This window comes from Phaenicophaeus curvirostris, chromosome 12 (genome assembly GCF_032191515.1).
Source record: "Phaenicophaeus curvirostris isolate KB17595 chromosome 12, BPBGC_Pcur_1.0, whole genome shotgun sequence".
Taxonomy (NCBI): domain Eukaryota; kingdom Metazoa; phylum Chordata; class Aves; order Cuculiformes; family Cuculidae; genus Phaenicophaeus; species Phaenicophaeus curvirostris.
In genome coordinates, this window is record NC_091403.1 from 16,555,317 (window position 1) to 16,578,754 (window position 23,438).

The 23,438-nt window shown below is 40.7% G+C and overlaps 1 protein-coding gene across 2 annotated transcripts in view; it reads right to left on the bottom strand.

Annotated features, from left to right (window-relative positions):
* Positions 1-934: 934 nt before the first annotated feature.
* The window catches only part of MYZAP (myocardial zonula adherens protein), a 64,220-nt gene continuing 41,716 nt past the window's right edge, over positions 935-23,438 (bottom strand). The window contains exons 11-15 of one of the 2 annotated variants that reach the window (XM_069866912.1): positions 19,847-19,930; positions 19,327-19,427; positions 6,069-6,764; positions 5,196-5,418; positions 935-4,262 (exon numbers count right to left, since the gene is read on the bottom strand). In XM_069866912.1, coding sequence (XP_069723013.1) covers positions 4,125-4,262; positions 5,196-5,418; positions 6,069-6,764; positions 19,327-19,427; positions 19,847-19,930 — 1,242 coding nt within the window. In that variant the 3' untranslated portion in view covers positions 935-4,124. Of the gene's footprint in view, positions 4,263-5,195; positions 5,419-6,068; positions 6,765-13,967; positions 17,565-19,326; positions 19,428-19,846; positions 19,931-23,438 lie in introns of those variants that run through there. The other variant, XM_069866911.1, reaches the window with a different exon arrangement.

The following is a 23,438-nucleotide window of genomic DNA, read 5'->3' on the forward strand; positions in this document are numbered from 1 at the left end:
ATGGAAACTGCCTGCAAGTTCCATACAGAAACCCCCAAACTACTGCCCAGGGCTGCTCTCGGCACATGACCAGCTTTTGCTATGGCTTCCTGCTCAAGTTCCAATTTATCAGCCTGAAGCAGCTGGATATTCTTTTCCCTAACACCCGATACAGCATCCCTGTGGCAGGTTCAGAAATTCCACAGCACACAGCCATGGTTTTCAAATTCTCTCGGTGTGCAGGCCCCATTTCCTCCACACAGGAATTTGCAGCTTAGTGTCACTGACTTCTTTTTCATTGTGTGGCCCCTAGAAGCACCCACAAGCCATAAAACAGAAAACTGCTAACAGATCTGCTGGCCTGTCAGCTAGATCTAACTCTAAAAATCAGGAAAAGCTTATGTGTCTTTTCTACCCTTAGTTACTCTTATAATCCCCAAAAATAATTAAGTACAGCAGCATTTATAACTTTCTTATTTAAAATGTTATTTCCCAGATATTAACAAACATTTAAGCTGCTAAGTCCTGTAGATCATGTTAACCACACAGCTGACAAGCCAGATTGCATGTTCTCTCCCTCAGGAAAGGTTACAGCACTTTTCTTTGGTGCAGTTTGGGGATCAGCTACTCCCAACGATGCAAAAATCAAGGGACTACAGCTACTGCTGCACAAATACTTCTCACGTGCTACAGCTCTCAATACTGTCAAGTGCAACATTTAAACTCTGTCTTTGTGCCATCTTTCAGACCTACGTGATTTCCAAGCTTTAGGTCTTACAGATCTTGTCTCACGCATTTGCACACCCAAAAGTTTTCTTGCCCTATACAGCTATTGTTTCCTACCTTCTTCTCCAGTGTCTTCCTTCTGGAGCAGTGAAGCAAAAGGTTCCTGTTTTCCCCAAAATTTGACTGCAAACGTTACATGATCAAAACAAAACAATCTTCACACCAGGGATTTCAGAAATATATTATCAATTCTTTATTTTCTACTGGGTTAACAGCCCATTCCAATAAAACAGTCCACTCCCAAAAGAAGAGAACAAGCTCCTCAATTCTCAGTGTTCTGAAATCCTCTGGAACTGGAGAACAGTAAAAACACGCAACAGCAGTACCATACATCAGAAACTAAATTCAGTATGACTAAACCATTCTGTGATTCATCCTCTTAGTCTCTATAACCTTTTACAAACTTCTGGACTGCACATCCTCTTTAACTTGGGACTCACTTTATACCTGACTCTTTGCTTTATTATCACTCAAAAAATCTTAATTCAAAGTACATACCTGTGCTCAGAACCTAGGACCAACACCCCTCCATGATAGCTTCCAGGTTTTGCAGAAATAGAAACCCCTTTAGCAATAACTTAAAATTCAGACCTTAAGCTTGGGTTTGTATTCAGGTAGCACTCTCTTCCACAAGGACTCCTCTAGCACTGTGCTGAACAGCTGCTAACTGTACAACAAATATATAATGCACCTCACCTGTTACTGAAGCAATTTCTTTCTTCCTCCCCCACTTAAGGGTGGAGTTTGTTCAGGGGATGCAATTTGGCAAAGTCCCAAGATTTTGAATGCTGTCAGAATACAAACCAGTAAAACTACTTCACAAAGCTTAGAGGAAAAGAAAGCCTTAAAAGCATAAGGAAAGAGCCCAATTTTAGTTAGCCTAAGAGAACAGTCAGGAGAAGCCTGTGTTGAGCTAGATTTAGGTAATCTAGGAAACAAATTCTTAACTGTGTAGGTTTGTGCAAATTCCTTTAGCACAGAAAAGCCAGCATGGAAAAACCACACAGAAAAAGGTGTGACAACAGTCAGTACAGGGATGGGGTGGTGATAATAACAAGGGGGAAAGAGAGGCAAAACAGGGCTGGAAGTGATACCTTGTGCTTCCTGCAACTACTAAGGGAAAGTATGAGGCCTCTTGTCCTCAAGCAGTACAACAGACTGAAATAACGCGAGGACTGATGACCAGACCCAGTTGGATGAGCAACTGTGGTCTGTGATGGCACCGGACAATGGGGACTGGAGAGACCGACTGCATCCACAAGAGAAGAGCACTCCACTGGCCTGTGGGGTCAGAACCACATGCCTGGAAGATGCTGAGGGCAGAACTAATACATACAACTGAGGGATCAGATGGGTCATCAACATGGATGTTGAGGGACAAATGCGGATGATTGAGAATGTGCCACAAAAGAGCACCAAGAAAGACAAGTGATGATGAGAAGCTGGGAGGATGAAGCAGGAGCACATGAAATAAAATAAATTTAAAAAAAAATAGAGGAAAAAAATCAGGATAAAGAGATAAAAAGGAGGCTATAAAGTCTGGAACTGGCAAAACCCTGCACAGTCTGAAACCAAAATCGGAAAGAAGAAGAAAGCCTCAAGAGGAGGGCACATGCAGTTAAAACAGAGACATTTAGGTTTCTGTGAGACAGTCAAGAGACTGAGGTATGTAAAAGGTGCCCACATGCACAGATGGTATTTAGACAGAGCTGGAGAAATTCAGAGAAGATTGCAATGGCAGGAGGATGTGTGATGCATGGTAGAAATTAAATACAGCTAAAGGGAGCAATATGTCATATGAAAGAGAGCGGATGGTGCAGGGAGGCAGAGAGGAGATAAATCTTTTAAGAGGAGGAGGGCAGGCAGCTGCTGAGAAGCCAATGAACAATGAGAACAAGAAACCCGTGAGAGCAAAGGGTACAGGAAAGAGGCATCACAGATGACCTGGTCAAAAATTACCACATAGTAGCTTAGCAGCCCTTCCACCTGTCAAACTCCATTGCCAGGATACAGACTGTGCCACAGAGACTGCCTGGGAGAGCTTGTGGAGCATTTGGGAGAGTTACTGTCTGCTAGTAGAGCGCTGTATGCACTCAAGAAGTGGCAGAGACTTTTACCCCCATTTCTAGATCACATTGTGCAGCTTTTAGAAAGACTCACATCTGGAGTGCTCTTGGTTTCCAGAGACACTATTGCTGTGCAAATACGTATGCATCCAGGGAAAGGCTTGAACGTACAGCTGCCCTGCAAATGCCGCTGCTGTGCCTCAGAAAACAGCCTGTTGCCAGGCTATCGAAGCAATCTTTGAGGTTTGTTTTTTAGATCTGAACTCACACTAGGGCTCAAATATCCTAGTCAAGGGTGGGATATCATAGTGAAATACTTCTCGGGTGCATTCCTTACCTTTCAAAATTTACATTAAAAGGCAGAAGTTGTTATTGTAGGGAAGACAATTTCTTATCTTCAAAGAACAGCAAAACTGCAAAATACACAAAACATTTTCTCCAAAAACAGACGGTGGAGCTCTTAATATACAGCATCACATGATGGAAAAATAGTATTCCAAAGTATGAAAGCAGTGTACAAAAATATGGGAAAACACCAAGATCTTTAATAAAAATATTAAAATCTTCAGATTAACTGGATCTCTTGATGTGCTTTGCAGTAATCACCAAAAACAAAACAGCAGAGTCCTATAAGGCCCAAACAGAATTTGAGTTACAAAACAACTTGAAATTCTTAACCTATTTAAAACATAAGGGCAGAAAGTGTTATTTTAAGGTGCACGCACAGAAACAAGTTCTCACATTGCAAGAAGCTAACTTACAGCCTAACTATCACGTATTTATTGCAGCTGTCCAGGCATGTATTTTCACCATATGGTAAAAGAAAGATAATCTCAAGTAGATAAAGAAGTATCTCACATTTATACAAGACAAAAGCTTTTATACACACGAGCATTTCATGGGCATCTTAGCTTACTCCACAGACAGGTGTGCCAACGCCCTTTGCAATCATATTTCTGCGCAAAAGAAACCTTCTCTTGTAGACATTTCATCATAGCCTGCAAAACTGTATTAAAGAGCTGACCTTGCTGTAGCTGAAAACTATGGGGAATTCTACAAGGATTAACTGCCTCAAGTACTCAACAAGCAGCCCCAAAATAACACTGGGGTTACCACTTGATAACACTTACATATACGGTGTTTAGATGGAACACTTCCGATAGCTGTAATGTTAAAAATTTGAGGAAAACAACCTGACTAGATTACGCATTCTCAATATCCAAGTTTGGGTTTTAAGAAGTACTGCATAAAGGTCAGTTATATGGCTCATCCTTGGACATCCCTTCTTCAAATTCAGTCCTCTGCGGAAAAATAATCTTCATCTCTCACTTCTCTGTATTGCATTGAGGGTTCTCCCTCTGGTTCGAACTTGAGCATTTTTATATCCAATCTCTCGGCAAGTTTCTGAGCTGCAAGCTTGGCTTGCATTTCCTATACAAAGAGAAAAAAGGACACAAGTTCGATAAAACATTCATTTGTCATTTTTATCCTTGACGTGAAAGAACTAATATACTAAAGTATAAACTTGACATAATAATACTAGTAATTCCAGAGCGGTCTTAATTACAAATCTTAGTAACTAGTGAAGAAATTTTATGTCTAAGTGTAAAAGGAAACCTAACAGTGCTGTAAGCATTTGAAAGCCATTCTGAAATTCCCCATGTGGCAGTTGTCACCTGTGATACATCATTAACAGAGCAAATCAGTGCAGGAAAGAGCAGCTGTGCACAGTAACCACGTTGCAACAGCAATTCCTGTCATTCAGCAACAAAATCCATCTCCATTTTCCAAATAAAATACCTCCCTTAAGATCCCAAGATGAATATATTAGGAAGTGCTTTTAAAACAATAAGCAGCAACAAAACTTTTACAATAGCATCTAATTTACACATATGCTTGGAACTACCCAGGAAGTCAAAATCAAAATCCATTACAACAGAATCTGAAAAGCCTTACAACTCAAGTTCTTCAGGCACAGCATCAATAAAGGCAAATGCAGATACTTGCATATTTTACAGGTCACGAATACTGCCAGGCCTTCATTTATGCAAGGGCAAAAAACTCTTTAAAAGACTAATACACAAGGTATACGCTTAAATTTCTAGTCAGGTGAAGTGAGTGTCATGATGCCAATGTACCAGCACACCAAGAATAACACTAGGTTTTGTTTAATGCAGTTTCAAAAGGGATTAACATTATATGATTAAAATAAACAAATACAAGAATAAGTGCCTTGTCTCACAGTCCACACATCTCAATTTCATTAACAAATTCATCAGTATGAAAAGATCCCTTTATGGTTTCTTTTTTTAAGAATGATCCCAACTGCATAATTCATTTTCAGACCGAAGTTTAAATTCATACCTCATAAGCTTCTTTTTGCTGTATCTGAATTGCTATTGATTCCTCTATGGATAACAGCTTAGCAGGGGAATGGTGAAGGGGTGGCAGCTGAGCTGCTGTAATGTCATTCAAATGTTTCTTATCTCTAAGTCTTCTCCCTTCAGCAGTGATTGGAGAGCCAAATCCCCCGGGTGACTGACTGGATGAGGAACCACGCGATGATCCACTTTGCTCTCCCGATAACCTGTCAGGGACAAAGCACAAAAGTTGTAACCTGAATTTACAGCACAAGGTAGAAAAATTTCGGTTCCAAAACTTTTTACTTTCAATATTTCAGAGTTGAAAATAAATCTGAAGTGTTACACCACCATAAACAAAGGAAAAGTAAGCAGTGCTCAGAAAAACTGAAAATGTTTCTCTGTAGAGACAACATCACAAGTTACTCCCAAGCCAACAAAAAAGGTACACCAATCAATTGGCAAGCGTGAAATGGCTTTGGGAGGCACACAAAGCATAAACTGCTACTGCTCCCAGTACAGACAATGTGAACTGCAATTTCCCTAGACATGCAGGAAAAGCAACGGGCTCCCTGCTATTATAGTTCGATATGTTCTAGAGTCTACCCACAAGAAAGTTTTGCCAATTGTTTAATAGTTTGGTACCATAAGCTACAACACTCATGACAATTCTTTCAAACAGGCAGCATTAGAACACTGGGCAATACTGGGATTCCATGGCACTTAGTGCTAGAGAGCATTCACTTCACATATCATACGACTTTAAATCTCTTTAATCACAATAAGAAAATACATCCATTATGCTTGTTAGGTACCATTTCCGATTTTATACAAGTCAATCGTCTCACAAAGGGATCTTGTATTCCATAATACTTACGTATTTGGTTTGAATTTGCTTTTTTTTATGACTGGGTTCTTGGCTCTGGCCTCCAGAACTTCAATATAATGTGGTATCTTGGGGTGCGAGCTTCCAAAGATACTGCCCGTACATTTAGCCACATTCTGTTCTTCTTCCAAAACTTTTTCACTATCTTCCCCATCTATAATTGTAATTTTTTTAAGGGCATCAACCAATGCATCTTTACTGCCATCCACAGCAGCTGTACTTTCTGTACTACCCTCAGTACAGCTCTGCGATGCCTGCTGATCATTATTCAGATGACTGCTTGTAGGTGACTTGGAGATAACATCACAAAAAACACTCTGATCTTTTGCAACAGGTTTTGCCTTATCGCTTTTCCTCCAAGTCCTTTGATTTTCCAGACCTGTAGTTGTGGCGTCTTGCTGAATACATCCTGCCTCCTGCCTTTGGGAAGAAGTCTCAGAAACACCTTTAATACTGGAGTTTTCATTAAAGAGTGAGGAATCCTCGCAATTTAGCCTGTCTTCATTTAGGATAACTTGCTGTTTGCTTGTATTAACCTCCTCCTGTTTCACCCGAAACTCCAGTCTGACAGCAGATAACAGCTCAGCCGTCCTTGCCAATTCTTCCTCTTGTAAAATGGCACACGTCAGCTTTTCCACAAAATCAGCGATCTTCCTACCCTTATCGGGAAGCCTAGCAAGGAATTTCCTAAGAAAAAAGTTATTTGACAAGTTATAAACAACCCTATTTCCATCTGACGTACAGAACTGTTTTACCAGAATGGTTAGTGTGCCAGCTTCCTCATCCTAATGTTAAGCTCCTTATTTACATTCTTCACACCTCTGAAAAGAAGAAAAGCCCCTGCAGCCTAGAACAGTTTGGGTTGGAAGGGACCTTAAAGATTATCCAGTTCCAACCCCCTGCCATGGGCAGGGACACCTCCCACTGGATCAGGGGCTCAGAGCCCCATCCAACCTGGCCTTGAACACCTCCAGGGATGGGGCAGCCACAGCTTCCCTGGGCAACCTGGGTCAGGGCCTCATCACTCTCATGGTGAAAAAATTCCTCCTTATGTTTAGTTTAAATCTGCTCCTCTCCAGTTTATACCCATTGCCCCTCATCCTGTCACCACAAGCCTTTGTGAACAGTCTCTCCCCAACTTTCTTGTAGCCCCTTCAGATACTGGAAGGTCACTATAAAGTCTCCTTGGAGCCTTTTCTTCTCCAGGCTGAACAACCCCAACTCCCTCAGCCTGTCCTCGTACAGGAGGTGCTCCAAGCCTCTGATCATCCTTGTAGCCTTCTCTGAACCCAACATCTCCATCTCCTTCTTATGTTAAGGATACATTATTATGTATCTAGCTTATAAAGGTCTCATCCAGCCTGGCCTCGAACACCTCCAGGGAAGGGGCAACCACCAGTTCCCTGGCAACCTGTGCCAGCGTCTCAACGCCCTCATGATGAACAAATCCCTCTTTATGGCCAGCCTAAACCTGTCCCTCTCCATTTGTAGCCATTACCCCTCGTCCTATCGCTACAACCGTAGAGCGACTGCGACACGGTTTTCCGCTCAGAAGCGCGGCTGCTGCTCCGAGAGGGGCTGCGTGCAAGCCCCGCGGCGTCTCCTCCTCGAAGCCGAGCACAGCGGAGTCTCCGCTCCCCACCGTGCTGTCCCCGACCGCCGCGGGGCCTCCCCGGCCGCAACACCCGCGGGGCTCGCCCTGCCCCGCTCCGCCTCTCCTCACCGATCCGCCAGCAGCCGCTCCTGCCGCCTCAGCATCTCCCGCAGCTCGGGAAGGCTCCGGCCCCGCAGCCCTCCTCCCGCCTCCATGCGCGGCCGCCAGGGCCCGGCGCCTCTTCCGCACCTCCCCGCGGGCCGCCATCTTACCGGAAGCGACGGCGAGGCGGCGGGGCCAGACTTGCTCGGAACGCGAAGCGAGCGGCCCCGCCCCGCCCCGCCCTGAGCTGCTGGGTGCAACGTGCTCGGGAGGTCGGCGCCGCCCCGCCTCCCGGAGCGCTCGGTTCCGGGGACTGGAGCTTGGCCCTTCTCCAACGCCAGCGAAGGGACTCTCTGAAACTGGGTGTTGGGGTATATAGAGAGCGATCAGCTCCGGGCATCGCGAGGAAGCGACCCCCATCGTATAATCAGTTCTGAGAATTTATTTACATGAGTTTCCTCCCCTTGGCGCAGCCGCTCTGCCCTCTGGGGGCCTTCAGGGGCCTGTGGATGAAGGCCCTAGATCTTCCTTATAGCTGAACTTCTCAGCTCGACTTGTATGTACTCTGAAACTCCTCTGGCAGCTCTTCAGGGTTGCATCTGGTCCAAGCTGGTTCTTCTTTCTCTTATGATAGAATCACAGAATCACTAGGTTGGAGGGGACCCCCAGGATCATCGAGTCCAACCATTCCCCTCAGTCACTAAACCATGTCCCCTAGGACCTCACCCACCCGTCCTTTAAACACCTCCAGGGAAGGTGACTCAACCACATCCCTGGGCAGCCTGTTCCAGTGCCCAATGACCCTTTCTGTGAAAGATTTTTTTCCTAATGTCCAGCCTGAACCTCCCCTGGTGGAGTTTGAGGCCATTCCCTTTCGTCCTGTCCCCAGTCACTTGGGAGAAGAGGCCAGCTCCCTCCTCTCTACAACCTCCTTTCAGGTAGTTGCAGAGAGCAATGAGGTCTCTCCTCAGCATCCTCTTCTCCAGGTTAAACAACCCCAGCTCTCTCAGCTGCTCCTTGTAGGACTTGTTATCCAGCCCCTTCACCAGCTTTGTCGCTCCTCTCTGGACATGCTCCAGAGCCTCATTGCACTAGTCCTTGTTATCTGGCTTAATTAGATACAGTCATGTTCCTTCCCATTCTTTCTAACTGCAGCCTTGTTAAAAGTCCTTAATTAAGCATAAGTATCCAGGCACAGGCCGGCTAAAAGTTATTATTAAAACTAATCCTATATTTTAGTTCTAAAAATCTCAAAAACTATACATAATATCCAAATATATAATAGGTTAGCAACTTGTAACAAACCGTTTCTTCTTTCAACGATAACATTAAAATTAGACCTTGGAAAGTAATAGCATACACATCAGATTTCTGGGAAAATTTATCTGAGTATTTATGTGAGTGAGAAATCCATCTTGTCTCAGCTTTCTCTCCCTGCACTCCATCGATGGGGATCACTGCCTTGAGTTGCCCAGGCTGATAAAGGCTGCTCACTCTCTAAGCCTCTGAAACAAGTGATGCTGTGAAAAAGCCAAACTCAATAATCAATGCCAATTTGATTATTAAGCAGGTATTCTATTAATAAACGATGCTGGGGTACACATGGGGTAATCCACCTAATGTGTCCAACTATTGAGACTGGTTACATGACTTTTATACTGGCTACACATACGTATTCATATAGATTCTGGGAAATACTGGTTAAACATACATACCCATATAGATTCCCAGAAACATGTTACTCCATTGTTTTTCACCCACTCTTGTATGCACATCACAGTTTCTTTGTGTCTTCAGAAGACTTTTTTGGTCTTTATCTTATCTCCTTCCTCATTGCGTCCTCTTGGTGAGCTTAGGTCTATCCTCAGTTCCTGCTGCGGGACTGTCATAGAATCATAGAATAACCAGGTTGGAAGAGACCCACCAGATCATCAAGTCCAACCATTCCTATCAAACACTAAACCATGTCCCTTAGCACCTCGTCCACCTGTGCCTTAAACACCTCCAGGGAAGGTGAATCAACCACCTCCCTGGGCAGCCTGTTCCAGTGCCCAATGACCCTTTCTGTGAAAAATTTTTTCCTAATGTCCAGCCTGAACCTCCCCTGGCGGAGCTTGAGGCCATTCCCTCTCGTCCTGTCCCCTGTCACTTGGGAGAAGAGGCCAGCACCCTCCTCTCCACAACCTCCTTTCAGGTAGTTATGGAGAGCAATGAGGTCTCCCCTCAGCCTCCTCTTCTCCAGGCTAAAAAAACCCAGCTCTCTCAGCCATTCCTCATAAGGCCTGTTCTCCAGCCCCTTCACCAGCTTTGTTTCTCTTCTCTGGACTCACTCCAGAGCCTCAACGTCCTTCTTGTGGTGAGGGGCCCAGAACTGAACACAGTATTCAAGGAACGGTCTCACCAGTGCTTTCAATACTTGATTTGTTCCTTGTTTCAACTAGTAAACAGGCTAAACTCCTGTTACAATCACATTCTTTCCAACTGCAAGCTGGTCAAGATTTGATTCTTATTATTGCTTCAGCTAATTCATTCCCTTAAAATAATGATTTATTACTTCTTCCACTTCAAAGAATGAGCAATGTCTGGAAAAACACCATTTTAAAGAAAACATGCCATCAGAGGGTCTTGGTGTCTAACTTTCAAGGAAAACAATTACTTAGATGAAACTATATCAGTTTAAATAAAAAACATTCCACTTTTTGTAATAGTAACTACTACTTGTATCACAAGTGCCATTGCCCCTCCATCTAGCAGCAGTAAGGCCATTAGCTGAAGGTCCTAATCAGCAGATCTCAGCCTCTCCAAGTTGATCTCAGTGGAGGTTTCTTGATCCAAGTCATAGGAAAGAGGCACATTTCTCAGAGACTGTTAAAACGGTTGTTTTCTGAGCATGATGAAGAGAGGGACTGGTGGAAGAAGTGTTCTAAAATGGGTCCCTGTCCCTTTGTTTGCTCAGCTGGAAGGTAAGTGGAAAGGCTGAGGGCCAAAGGAAATTAATTAATTGAGTAGGCAGCTGCCCGTGGAAAAAATACCTCAGCCAGGGTGAGAAAAGCCAGGTTCACTGACTAGTTGACGAGATTGTTTCACTGTCTGTTCTGCACAACCTGGATCACCTCCCATGGAAAATCCTTCAGGGCTTTTTCCCTGACAGTTCAGAGAAGAGGACATTTCTGTTGAGTTTTTCTCACCAGATTGCCTACTGCTACAGGACACAAGTTCTCTGAATCGCTGCCTCTGTAACGCAGGCTTACATTATGCCATCTATGTAACTTTTCTGTACTTTGCGAGAAGGAATGCTTTACCTGGCGTGTTAGCCTCTTTTCTCCTGTACAGATTGGAGAAAGAGGGAAGGCTGGGCACAGAGACAGACCTTTTGCCTGCATGGAAGTGAGAATCTACGAAGAACTATCTCCATAGACCATTGCTCTGCACTTAGATGATGATGGTTCATCTCAGTTCAGCTGCTGTTATTCCATGTACAAGGGAGTAATGCTGGTGTTTACAGCGGGTTTCAGCTTATGTGCTAAACTGCATAAACACAGAAAACCAGAGCAAAAAAATGGAGACAATAAACTCCTAATAACATGACTCCTGGGAATCACGACTCATCATTCGGTAGCCGCCCTTGGAATACCATTCATCACGTCGGTATTTGTTCAAGGCTGCTGGGAAGAAATATTGTTGATCTTTACAGCTGAGGAGTATAAAGTTCTGGAACACCATAATCCGTTTGCAGGCTACACACGGTTCCACAATGATGCACAAAGAGCTGAAATTTGGGAGGTGCTGGAACAAATACATTCTTGTTTATGGAGGGATGGTCAGCACCTAGATACAATTTGCAGAAAAAACAGATTTAAGCTTTCTCAGTCAAAGAGCGGAAATACAGAACACTTGTGGAAATGAGAATTATATACATTGGCATTCCTTGCCCTGGGACAAAATACAGGTGTGTAGGAAAATCCTCACTAGGCACACTCTGAACATGAATGATCGCCATCCAGCAATACCTGCTGCAAGTTTAGTGTTAGGTCTTTGCTCTTACTTCTCTTGGGAGAGTGATACACTGTCATTATTAGCAGTGCACCCTCTTATTTTTTCTTGTTTACCTCAGAGCATGCTTGGCCTTTTTGATTCAAGGCTTTACTTTGTAGCACTTTCATGAATATTTTGATCAGCATTCATGTGAGCTAAGTACATAACAAAACTGGGGGGGGTTGTTATTTTGTACACAGCATGCTTTCCTATGTTTCTCACTTAGGATATTATCTTGAGCTATTATAAGATACAGCTTTCATTCAGCCTGTTTTCTATCACTAGATATCTAGAATTAAATGCAATTTATTCTGCAATAGCATGGCTAGAATTACTATGCAATTTAGTTTTATTTCTACAAGAAAATTAAATTATTAGAATGACACTGAAGAAGAATCATGGAATAGAATCATAGGATCACCAGGTTGGAAAAGATCTCTTGGATCAGCAAGTCCAACCATTCCTATCTGCCACTAAACCATGTCCCTGAGCAAAAGAAAAACAGGTATACTAGCAAAAAAAGATTTAAAGACATGGAAAAAAAAACCAAACCAACAACGCAGAGCAAGGTGTGACCCAGGAGTATTCACCTTAGAATATAGTATAGCTAAAAAGAAAATTATTCATATAACTAAGAAACTTATTCTAGCATAGATTTTTAAGATTGCATCAGTTACAAGGAACACGGGAGGAGACATTTGTGTCTGAATTCTTAGTCTGTCTGGGTTTTCAATGCCAGTTACAATTAAGCTGATGCATTTTAGGAATTTTGGGGCAGATGGCCATGAAATACAACTGGCTGAATTTTTTCAGGTAAAAAAAATTCCTGTCAGAAATATTCGACCCTGCCTAAAGTTGTTATTAAAACTAGCACTCTTGCTTCTTTTCTGTTAATGGTATTGTTTCTGTTGTCCTTTCCTCCTTTCTTCAACTCTATAAATGTTACTCTTGCTTCTTTTCCCTAGAAAAGGGGGCAAAAGAGACTTTAGAAAGTAGGTTTTGAGGGAGAAAAACCTACTTTAACAGAAATATTGAGCAGGAAGAGAGGAATCAAGCCAGACATACAAAATAAACCACCCTAAAAAAAGAACAGAAAAAACGGTATGTATATTTGGAATAAAAATGAACATACCTTAAGTTGTAGATGGCTGCTCTCACCTCATTTTCCTATCTATCTTCCATATTCTAGTGCTTGAGGTAGGGCTGGAAGGGCCTTAACTCATCAGGTCTCTTCTGCATATTTCTTCTTTTACACATGCAGATAGCCCCAGGTGCTGAATGGGAATGGAATAAAATTGTAAGTGGACTAAAACTCAGTGTGTACATCTCCGTTCTGTGGAGCAGGGATTTCCTGTACAGAATTAAAGACTTCACAATGCAGGGAGAACTTAATTCTTACATATTTGCTCTGCTTATCTGTCTAAAAGTCTTCAGATGTCTAAATGAGGATTTGAAGCCTCTCTGAAAGGCATCACTATCCAACTCCTGTTGTAGGTTCAGCTTTGAGCATTGCAGATTTCCACAAGGTTCTAGGAGGTCCTTTTGGCAGTCAGTAACCAAATACCGGTACACAGGGAAGCTCTACTCAAGTGACAAACTTCACATTCTCCAGCTGAGCTTTGCAAAACAGTAATGCTGTGATTGTCACGGTTTGAATGGCCTTTTGGGTGTGTAGTTGACATGTCGATTGTTTCATTGTGATGGTCTTAAAGATAATCCCCTATTATCAGAGTGGATACAAACTGTTATAAAAGATGGGCCGTGGTCATCCTAGGCCCACCAGGGACAGGCTGAAGCCTGGAGGGCATCCCAGATGTATTCAGATGTGATCAGTGGGATCTGGAGTTGTTGGGGTTTCTTTGAAAGAACTGAGCTGCCCAGTTCTTGTGTATCCTCTGCAAGTCAGTGGTTCTTTATTTCCTAAGAGTTCATCTACTTTTGTAACTTGGCTTTGAGAAGCCTTGAGTCTTTAGCGAGGGAGTGTCTTCCTGTTCTCAAGAGCCCATCTGCCAAAAGAAACACTGACAAGAACATCAAGGCTCCAGAGGAACCATTTTTGCATTCATGCATGTTTTAAACAAGATTGAGTAGAGTATAGTAGGAGTTTGCAAGGTTTTAAGGGAAGTTTATTTCTAAGTGATTGTTGACACAACAGAATAGAAAGGTTAAATACAATATTTATTGCAATTTATCCTTTTCAAGACCGACATACAGGATATATTAAATGCATACAATGTAACTGCATTATTTATACAGCGTATATGAAAATCATATCCCAAAAGACTTTCCAGAGTATCTGGAGTAAATCTCAAAAGAATACTTATCATGATACTAATGTAGTCATACAATTGACTCATATTTAATGCACTTTCTGGGATCAATCTATACGGCTTTTATTGATGTTTACAGAAATTTTATTAGCTTCTGATGTAACTAGTACTAATTAACCTGATCTCAATTTGACAAAATTTATGCTCAAGTGTTAGAGTCTTTTCAGTCAGATTTGTTGTAAATATGCTAATTTACTTGCTGCAGATTTGACTGGAAATCTGTACCTTTCCATGTAACACAGTGATATAAATGCTCTTCCTCTCCTGTTCTTCACAGTTACCAAATGCAGAGAAGCAGTTCAATCAAATGATGGTCATCCAGCTCACTGTATCTCAAAATGTTCTTAAAATACAGCATAGACTTCAAGCTTTATTTGGTTTAGAAAAAAAATATATTTCATCAAATAGTCAAGACAGAATTTAGACAGAAAACTTCAACAGGAAAAATTAAACACCTTGCTGCAGTCCTGGTAAAGTCTTGAACAGATGATCATCATTTTGCAAGTCTCAGAATTAAAATAGCTGGCATTGTTTTCAGAGGAGATCCTCCAAGATATATTAAAAGTAGAATAAAATTCCTTTTGAAGTCTGTGTCAAAACCCAGCATTTTGATACTTCATCCTGCCCTCTCCCAGCATTCAATGAGGACTTCACAGTCAATTGGTTTGGTTTTTGGAATTCTGGCCAAAACCCAGAGAGATAAAGTATTTTTACTTATTTAAACTTGTCAGTTAATTTCTTGTACAACACCATGCATATCCTTTTATCTATAAATACCACCTTCATCCACTCACGTCTGAGGGTAACCTTCACAAACCATGATTCAGACCTAAACACCTGATATATAGAGGGACTCTTTGGGCACAAAACAATGCTGAAAGACATGATGTAACGAACTAAAGCTGCATCCCTGAGGGACATCTTCAGATCCTGTCCGAACGCTTGCTGCGCTCAGCCACTGGAGGGAGGTGCAACCACACAAGTACAAACCTTAGCCCTGACATTTAGCTCGCGTCTTTACCGGTCACCTTTCGGATTCATCAACATTCACTTTCAGTTCAAATGTTTTCTCATTCAGAGTTTCACTTCATGATCTTAATTAATCATAACCATCATTCATTTAGTTATTTATCAAATGAACTGATATTTGAGAACTTTGTTCTGCAAATTCAATCTCCCAAATACTCAAGAGTCAAATCTTCATTCAATGAAAAATACCCTATGCACAGTGTCAGCTGTTCCCGGGTAAGAGACAATTCCTTTCCTTTGCCTAATGAGAGGGTTCTTTATCTGAGGACTTTTTTTACAGGTAGTAGCTTTTATTCTCAGGGACTTCACCTCCAACCATTTTCCAGAAGGGAAACAGAAGTTTTGTGCCCCTTCTGTGGGAGAAACTATTTAAGCAAATATGTGGTATTATGCTTATTTACTATTGTGGCAGCTGGAGGGTTTTCTCTCCCTTTTAACAGCCTGAGATCTTTCACACTCCCTCATCACATGCAAAGTAAACAGTTTCCTTTTAGAGCTATTAAAACTAACAGTATATTTTTAAACTATTCTTTTATAAGAATCATTGAGCAGCCATTAATGTTTGCAAATGCTATACCAGTGACGATTACAAGCTTACTTCACACAGTCATTTACTTTTTTGTTAATTATTTTGATTGCAGTTATTTCTTGAATGTTGTGCATAATACAATCCATAATATTGTTTAACTTCTTAGAAAGAATGACCATTTTAAGTTCTCAGGAGCTGAACAAGTCACAAGGCAAAAAAACAGCTTATGTACAAACAAGATTATGATCTGAGCACAAAAGCTGAAGAAGTCTGAGCCTCCCATTTTATTTTGTAGGTGCTTTGATTATATCAAGCAATTCATGTTCCTGCAAGATACCTGTACCATGTCAAAGCACCATTCAATCCATCCTCCAATATAGGCTTCTTTATTTAGAAGTTAAATAGCACAGCTAGAAAATAAAGTTCTTTAATAAATTCAGAAGCCCACGAAATAATGCGGGAGTAAGATTTGGATTATGAGGTCAATATTACTTTAAATGCAACTCTACTGAGGACACTTAATTTGAACAGACACTACTGACTTTAAGAACCTGCATTACGCTGGAGATAAAAGCAATCACTTTGTGAAGCCCTGTGGCAAGATTAGTACCTCCTGGGATTGACATTCATTGCAAGAACAACATTAATCATATAAAACCTAAGTTGTTTGTTTTCTATAGCAGTTACTGTCATGAAAAAAAAACTCTTCATTCATGTTAATAGAACTACAATAGAATATTCATAATTCATTTTAGTTCACTAAGACTGGGAGATCAAAACAAAATGTAAAAAATAACCTATATATATTTAAATAAGTTCGGTACTATATGCATTTCTGCTGGTATCAAGGATAAGATTTTAAATGCTTTGGGAAAAAAGAAAAAGTATTCAAAATCCCAATTCAGGATTACTATTGCTCTAGGAATTGCAGGGACTGCTGCAGGTTGCTGTAGGCAAAATTCTGTTTAATGAAAATTCCCTCCTCTGGTGGAAAAGTAGGTTTAAAAAGTGATAGGGATTTTCCTACACAGTTTCTACTGAGTGCATCACCAACCGTTGTTGTGTTCCATGACTGAGGAAGTGCAAAGCAGCGCCTCAGCCCAACAAAGCCAACCCGCTGATGATCTACTCTGTTGGTTAATGTTTTGAGCAACAAATACAGCATCCAACCGCAGATGGATGCATTGAGGGAATTGTTTGAGACAGTCCAGTTGCATCTCTCCTTCTCAGCAAGACAGTGGTGGTCACAATCAAATTTCTTCCAGGTGAACAGAGCCCTCAACTATACCAGGTCTCTACGACAGGCATGAACAGCCCTCACACTTTGTACATGGCCAAAGGGAAAGCTTTCAGACTAATGTCCTGTGCCAGTATAGCTTCAGATACTGCTTCTAGTAGTACTGGAGTTAAAATATATTAGAACTTCATTACACAAGTAGAATGACAACACAAATGAAGAAAAAAAACTGTACAGCTATACAACTCCTTCCTTACAGGCAGCTGAAATGACACATTGCACTAAACAGCTTCTAAAGAAGCAATATTGGCTGCTGTTTCACTCATCCCACTTCTTCCGTATCCCCCTCACAGTTAATGTCAGTAGTAACTTCAGATACGAAGTTACTAAAAAGCTGATTTCAGGATAAATTTAGCAAGACTCCATGCTGCTGTTCTTCTCTACTACTTGATAAAAATTTATCTAATCAAGCTGCAAAGGCGCAAGGTATTTACTCGTATTTAGAAAGCATATTGACTTGGATGCTCAAGATGTACTGTTCTTTGTGCTAAATTCCAACACTCTCTTGAACGGGGTGTATGTCCTCACCGGCTTTGCACTTTCAGGAGATCTTCGGTTCTCAGTACTTGGGCTGTTAAGGAGACAAGAAAAAGCTTACAGAGTTTCTGTCAGAGTATCAGACATCTGGGCTGGGAATGCTACAGCAGTGAACTTGTGTCTCATTATTGATATTTACAGGCTAAAATTAAACTATTCGGTGTATTTGATGTGTTCCGTATTTGTTTTCTATAATGACACAAAGAATATTTGATAAAAAACACGGCAGGTACTGACAAGTTTACATGCAGGCATCTGCTGGAGCTCATATTGGAATGTCCAGCAATACAGCTACTAGGACTAAGGATCCTGCAAAAACAGAGATAGCAATATTACATTTAACAACAATAATAAAGACAGCAATATTACATTTAAGAACACAGTTAATTGTGAAGAATTCCATAAAATTTAAACTGCAGAGAGGTAAATTTCTATGCAGAGGAAATAGGAAAAATATCAGATATGTAGGGGCTGTGGTTACACATGGAAAGGCTCCAGAAAGGACAACAAAGATAGCTTGGCACCCTGAGAGAAAAACACTGGTTTTGAGATTTCAAAACTCATGCCATTGAAATATTCTCTAAGCTGAACACTGAAATGAATCTATTTTTCAATCGGGGAGGAGATTTTAGTTTGTATTGCAGCTTGTGGATTTCATATGCTAATTTACATTCCTCAAACTAAATGATTCCATTTGCAGGGCAGTTAAGATGGAGATGTTTACTTGGTGGTGGTAAAAGTAAGGTGTAATAGTCCTTCTTACCTTACTATTTTGGTTTCTGGTTTGCCCTTCCCCATGGTGACTTGCTGGGGGGAATATTCAAGTGCAAGTCCATAGCCTTGCTCCCAGGGCTCAGTGCAATGCTGTCACAGTGTTCGGGGCAGAGAAAGAGGAGGAGGAGAAGGGGAGGCACGATATCTGGATCTTTATAGACCCACTGGCCACCACAGATCAGAGACAACCACTCCAGTGTGGAAGTGGTAATGTTACCGTGCTGCTTACTTGGCAATCTTCCACCTCTGGCTCCATAAAGTGCTGAAGCCCTAAACAGTGCTACTGTTGGTGTTACCTGCCCTTTAAAATGCTCCTGAATGCATCTTCCAGAACACAAAGAATAAAGCATGTGTGAAATAGCATCGACCAGCTCAAGGCAGAGCTGTCCATTGTCTTCTGCTGCACTGCCTGCAGTTGGTTTTCCTCAGTATTTCCCATACTTCACAAAGTCAAATCTCTTGACTTCTAGCTTTACGCCCTGCTTAAATCATGCTACTGTAAATAAGTACTCCCCAAGGATGTTTGCATCTTAAAAAAAATGAAATCATAGAATCACAGAACAGTTTGAGTTGGAAGGGACCCTAAAGCCCATCCAGTTCCAACCCTCCTGCCGTGGGCAGGGACACCTCCCACTGGATCAGGAGCTCAAAGCTCCATCCAAGCCTTGAACACCTCCAGGGATGGGGCAATCCAGTGCCTCACCACCCTCATTGTGAAGAAATTCCTCCTTGTGTCTAGTCTAAATCTGCCCCTCTCCAGTTTCTACCCATTTCCCTTGTCCTATCACCACAAGCCTTTGTAAACAGTCTCTCCCCAGCTCTCTTGTAGCCCCTTCAGGTACTGGAAATCCTACTGCATGAGTCATTCCAGTACACTGCACCTAGCAGGTGCGCTCTTCTAAACCTGGGAAAATTTTCCACAATCCACTCTAACCGTTTCCTAGCACAATGGTTTACTAATACAGCACCAAAAGGGGACATTATGAAGAAGTTTCCTATGAACAAGAAGAAAATGTCAATACCTGCATGGAAGATCACATCCTACACCAGTATCTCTGGTTTCTACATTGGTCTTTGGCTGGTTTTCAATTAAGTAGTCCAGTTTATCTTGTAATTCTTTATTCTGGAAAACAGCAATTTTTATCAAAACCTTACTGTATTGAAATTATGTTAATTAAACAGGGAAATAAAATTGCATATTGGCTTATCCCCACAAGAAATAATGTAAAAATATTTATTGAGAGAACAAAGGAATCCTTACTTCTGGGAGATAAAATAAATTAAAATTTTATTCAGAAGCTTGGTTTAAGTCATTATAATACGGTCATAAAATGTACGTTAAGAAACTTAGCATGAACATTGCAACTTTGTATTACATAATTCCCTCATGTGACTGGTGTCGTAAGTTTGATTTCCATACTGAAGAATGGCAAATACATATAGTAAATATGCATCCAGATAACATCAGGTGACATAGGTTCTAATTTTATTTGGCTTCATAAAATAATCACAATAAAATAAACTTTAAAAGTAATGTCTTACCTCACATTCTAAAAAAGAAATTTTTTCTAAAAGCTGTATTATAAATAATTCCTTTTCTTTTACTTTCTTCCTTAGCATTTCAATCTATGAAGGAAAATAAAACAAAGACATTTAGTCTAATGGGGGTGGGAAGAGGAGGAGAAAGATTCCACGGGAAGAAAACATGGTCAGTTTTATGGCTCAGCAACAACTGAATACCTGTACATAGTCACAAACTGCTTTAATCCATGGATTAGCTGCCATCCCACATAATAGGGTTGTTTATATAAAGATGATACATATATACTAACGTGGCTTTCAAAAGGTTGTATTTTTCTGTTAAGAGAACAGAAACTCAGACATTGTCATGTAAGAAAGCAAACGAGGGAAAACTCCGTCTTTGATTTAGAGGTGTTCGCTCTAGTCCATTTTAACTACACCCAAAAAGATGCTGCATGTTTGCTAGTTTATTTAATGTCTTATTTGTTCAGTTATTTCCTGGCATATTGGACTCCTCAGAAAAAAGTGTATTGTCATTTTATATAAGTATAAAATGGAATGGAAAGAAGTTACTTACGAATGTTCATGAAAATTAAACCACACCAGAGCATTCCATCTTAATACTGTTCTACATGGAATAAAAGACAGTCTTCCTTATATTCTGGATTTCTGTTGGCCATAGAGCCATACAACAAGAACTTTTGCATTAAATCCTTCCCTGCTACCACCACAAGCAGGTATGACCAGAGAAACAGGGTATGACCCAGATTTCATACCACTCCCTTCTGATGGCCCACTGTGTGGAGATGGCTTCCTAAAGCTCCTAAAAGCACAGTTATCCTTTTCCAGTTCTTCTTAAACCAAGAGTTGCTGTGAGAGGTTCATACTGTCATCAGCAATAGTCTTAAGAGACTTGTTGACCAGCACAGAGGTCAGTTCCTTTCAGTTGACCACATTTAGTAGGCAATAGCATCACGTACAAACGGAATTTTCTTCTTAGACCAAAGGAAAAGTCACTTGTTACTCTCTCTCAACCCATCCCAATGACTAATAAAAATAGCAGTGAATAAAAAGAGCAGAACAAAACAATAGCTAAATAACTTCAACTGTTATTGCTTCCCCAGAGGCAGCTCGGGTTATTACTCCTAGGCAGCTGTAGACACACCACCCTACAAGCATAGAAGAAAAGTGGTTCCTATATCTGTAGTTACAGCCAACTTCAGATGCAGAAAATGGATTTCCCGCTATGTTCAAGTCTTGTCCTACCAGTAACAGCAATGACAGCTGGTAGCTGTGGATACTGGTTTTGATCTCAGTGTTAAATCATGATAGTTCAGTATTTTTTTCCAATTAAATTTCAATGCACCTTTCTCGAACGTGCCATTTCAGGTCAGATGACAGGAAAGCCAAAAACTCTGTTTCCCCCCCTATTAATGGGATACACATTCTCAACTGAGGTGTTACAACATCGTTATTTAACCCCCTACTCCATGACAGCTTTCTTTAACTAGGCAGAGCCCAAGCAAGAACTTCTGCCTTATAAAACAGTGCATTATCTAAGGCAATTGTCTCCACAAATCATTAAAGGAAATTAAATATATAAAAAGTTTCTGATCTTAAGCTTGAAAGCAGAATCAGAAATAAACCAAAGTAGTAAATGGATAGTCCACATCACAAATGGGATGTCGGTCTCCTATGTGCTGCTTTTAGTAAAGTCTCTATTTCTGTACATATTAAAGCTATGTTAGCTAAGGAAAGAGATATTCAAACTGCTGTTACAGCACAGCAAAGTGTGGATCCCACACATTCTTTCACATTTTTGGGCAATATGCCAATAGTGGGAAAAAAACAGATGTGTGCCTACAGCTTTTTTTATCACAAGAAGACAATAAAAGTACCTGTGCATAACAGAGAATAGGTATTTTCTATAAAATTTCACATTAAGTGAGATAGCTTTATTTTGTCCAATTGATTTGCTGTGGGCTTCATAGCTGCAATTTTGAGGAAAAAAAGTAAGAAGTAATTGTTAGTAAATAAATTAGTTGACTTCTCCTAAAGTTAAATCACTTTGTAGAACAGCCAAACTGAAATCAAGGAAAGCTCGGAATGCATTCATTCTTCCTGGCAGCCAACACGTTCTATTGATAAGCGAGAAAGACCATTTCTAAACACATGGGTCAAATTTTCCACACATTCTCACTAGGCACTTTTTAAAATCTGTACCTGAAAATCAGAAAAAAAAAGAACTTAACAAACCCCTTCAAACCACCAGTGTAAAACTTCTTAGTATGTCTGGAAACAGTTACTAGTAGAAATAGTCTTGCTCTGCTAAAAGACAATGATAAAATACTCAAAGGTACAGTAAAACAACAGTAGTGTTATCACCCTCCCAAAAATTTAGTTTTAGGTATTATAAAACATTTCAACCCAAACATACAGAACTATGAAAAACATGAAGTAAAACAAATGCATAAACTAAGCCAAAAAATTGAAAAGTTATGAAACTAAACTTTCATTTAATCTTCATGATCTTCAGTTATCACATCTCACAACAATCAGTTATTAGTTAGAAATGCTAAAATGTGACCTCCATAAAGAGTTTCAAGCTACAGAATGTGTGCTGCCATCATCCATCTTTCTCAAAATCAGGTTATTCCCTTTTTTTCCTCCTTTTATTTTAAAGTGCATGTAAAAACTATCCATGTCATCTAAAGCCATTAAGAGTTTTCAAATCACTGAAACACAAGCATTTTCATAAAATCATAGAATGTGTTTTGACCTTCATATTTAATTACAATTCTGTTTAATAGTATGACTAAATTAAGTCGTCTTTATCTTTACTGGTTCAATAGCTTCAGTCCTGCCAATAAATCACATTTCAGAAGAGATAAACTGTTCTTTTAAGACTTTCAAGTGGATCTTCTCTATTAATATTCTCCTACAAGGCATACAAGGAAGTAATTTTAACTCCAGTAATCAGTACGACACAAAGATGACTGAAGCCAAGCACAGCTCTGTGATGAGGGAAGGGGGTTTGTTTGGCAGATATCCATTCTTCTTATTGAAGATAATACACCTCATCAGCTCCCTGTTTCGTTTTTTTACATCAAACACAAAATATTCCTTTTTCCAAATAAGAGATCAAATTATCTGTTATCCAAAAGCAAGACCAAATTCTTGCATCTCATAGGCATTTACCTTGAGTTATATTCACTCTGTGATACGAAGGCTATAAAACATGAAATGAACGGTGACAGTAACCATTATGCTTACCAGTATTATGTACAAATGGATTCAGTGTCAGTTAAAATCAAACTTATATTCGTTTTATTCTTCACACTGGCTGCAGGGACATAAAATCATAGAATCATAGAATAACCGAGCTGGAAGAGACCCACCAGATCATCAAGTCCAACCGTTCCTATCAAACACTAAACCATGCCCCTCAGCACCTCGTCCACCCGTCCCTTAAACACCTCCAGGGAAGGTGAATCAACCACCTCCCTGGGCAGCCTGTTCCAGTGCCCAATGACCCTTTCTGTGAAAAATTTTTTCCTAATGTCCAGCCTGAACCTCCCCTGGCGGAGCTTGAGGCCATTCCCTCTTGTCCTGT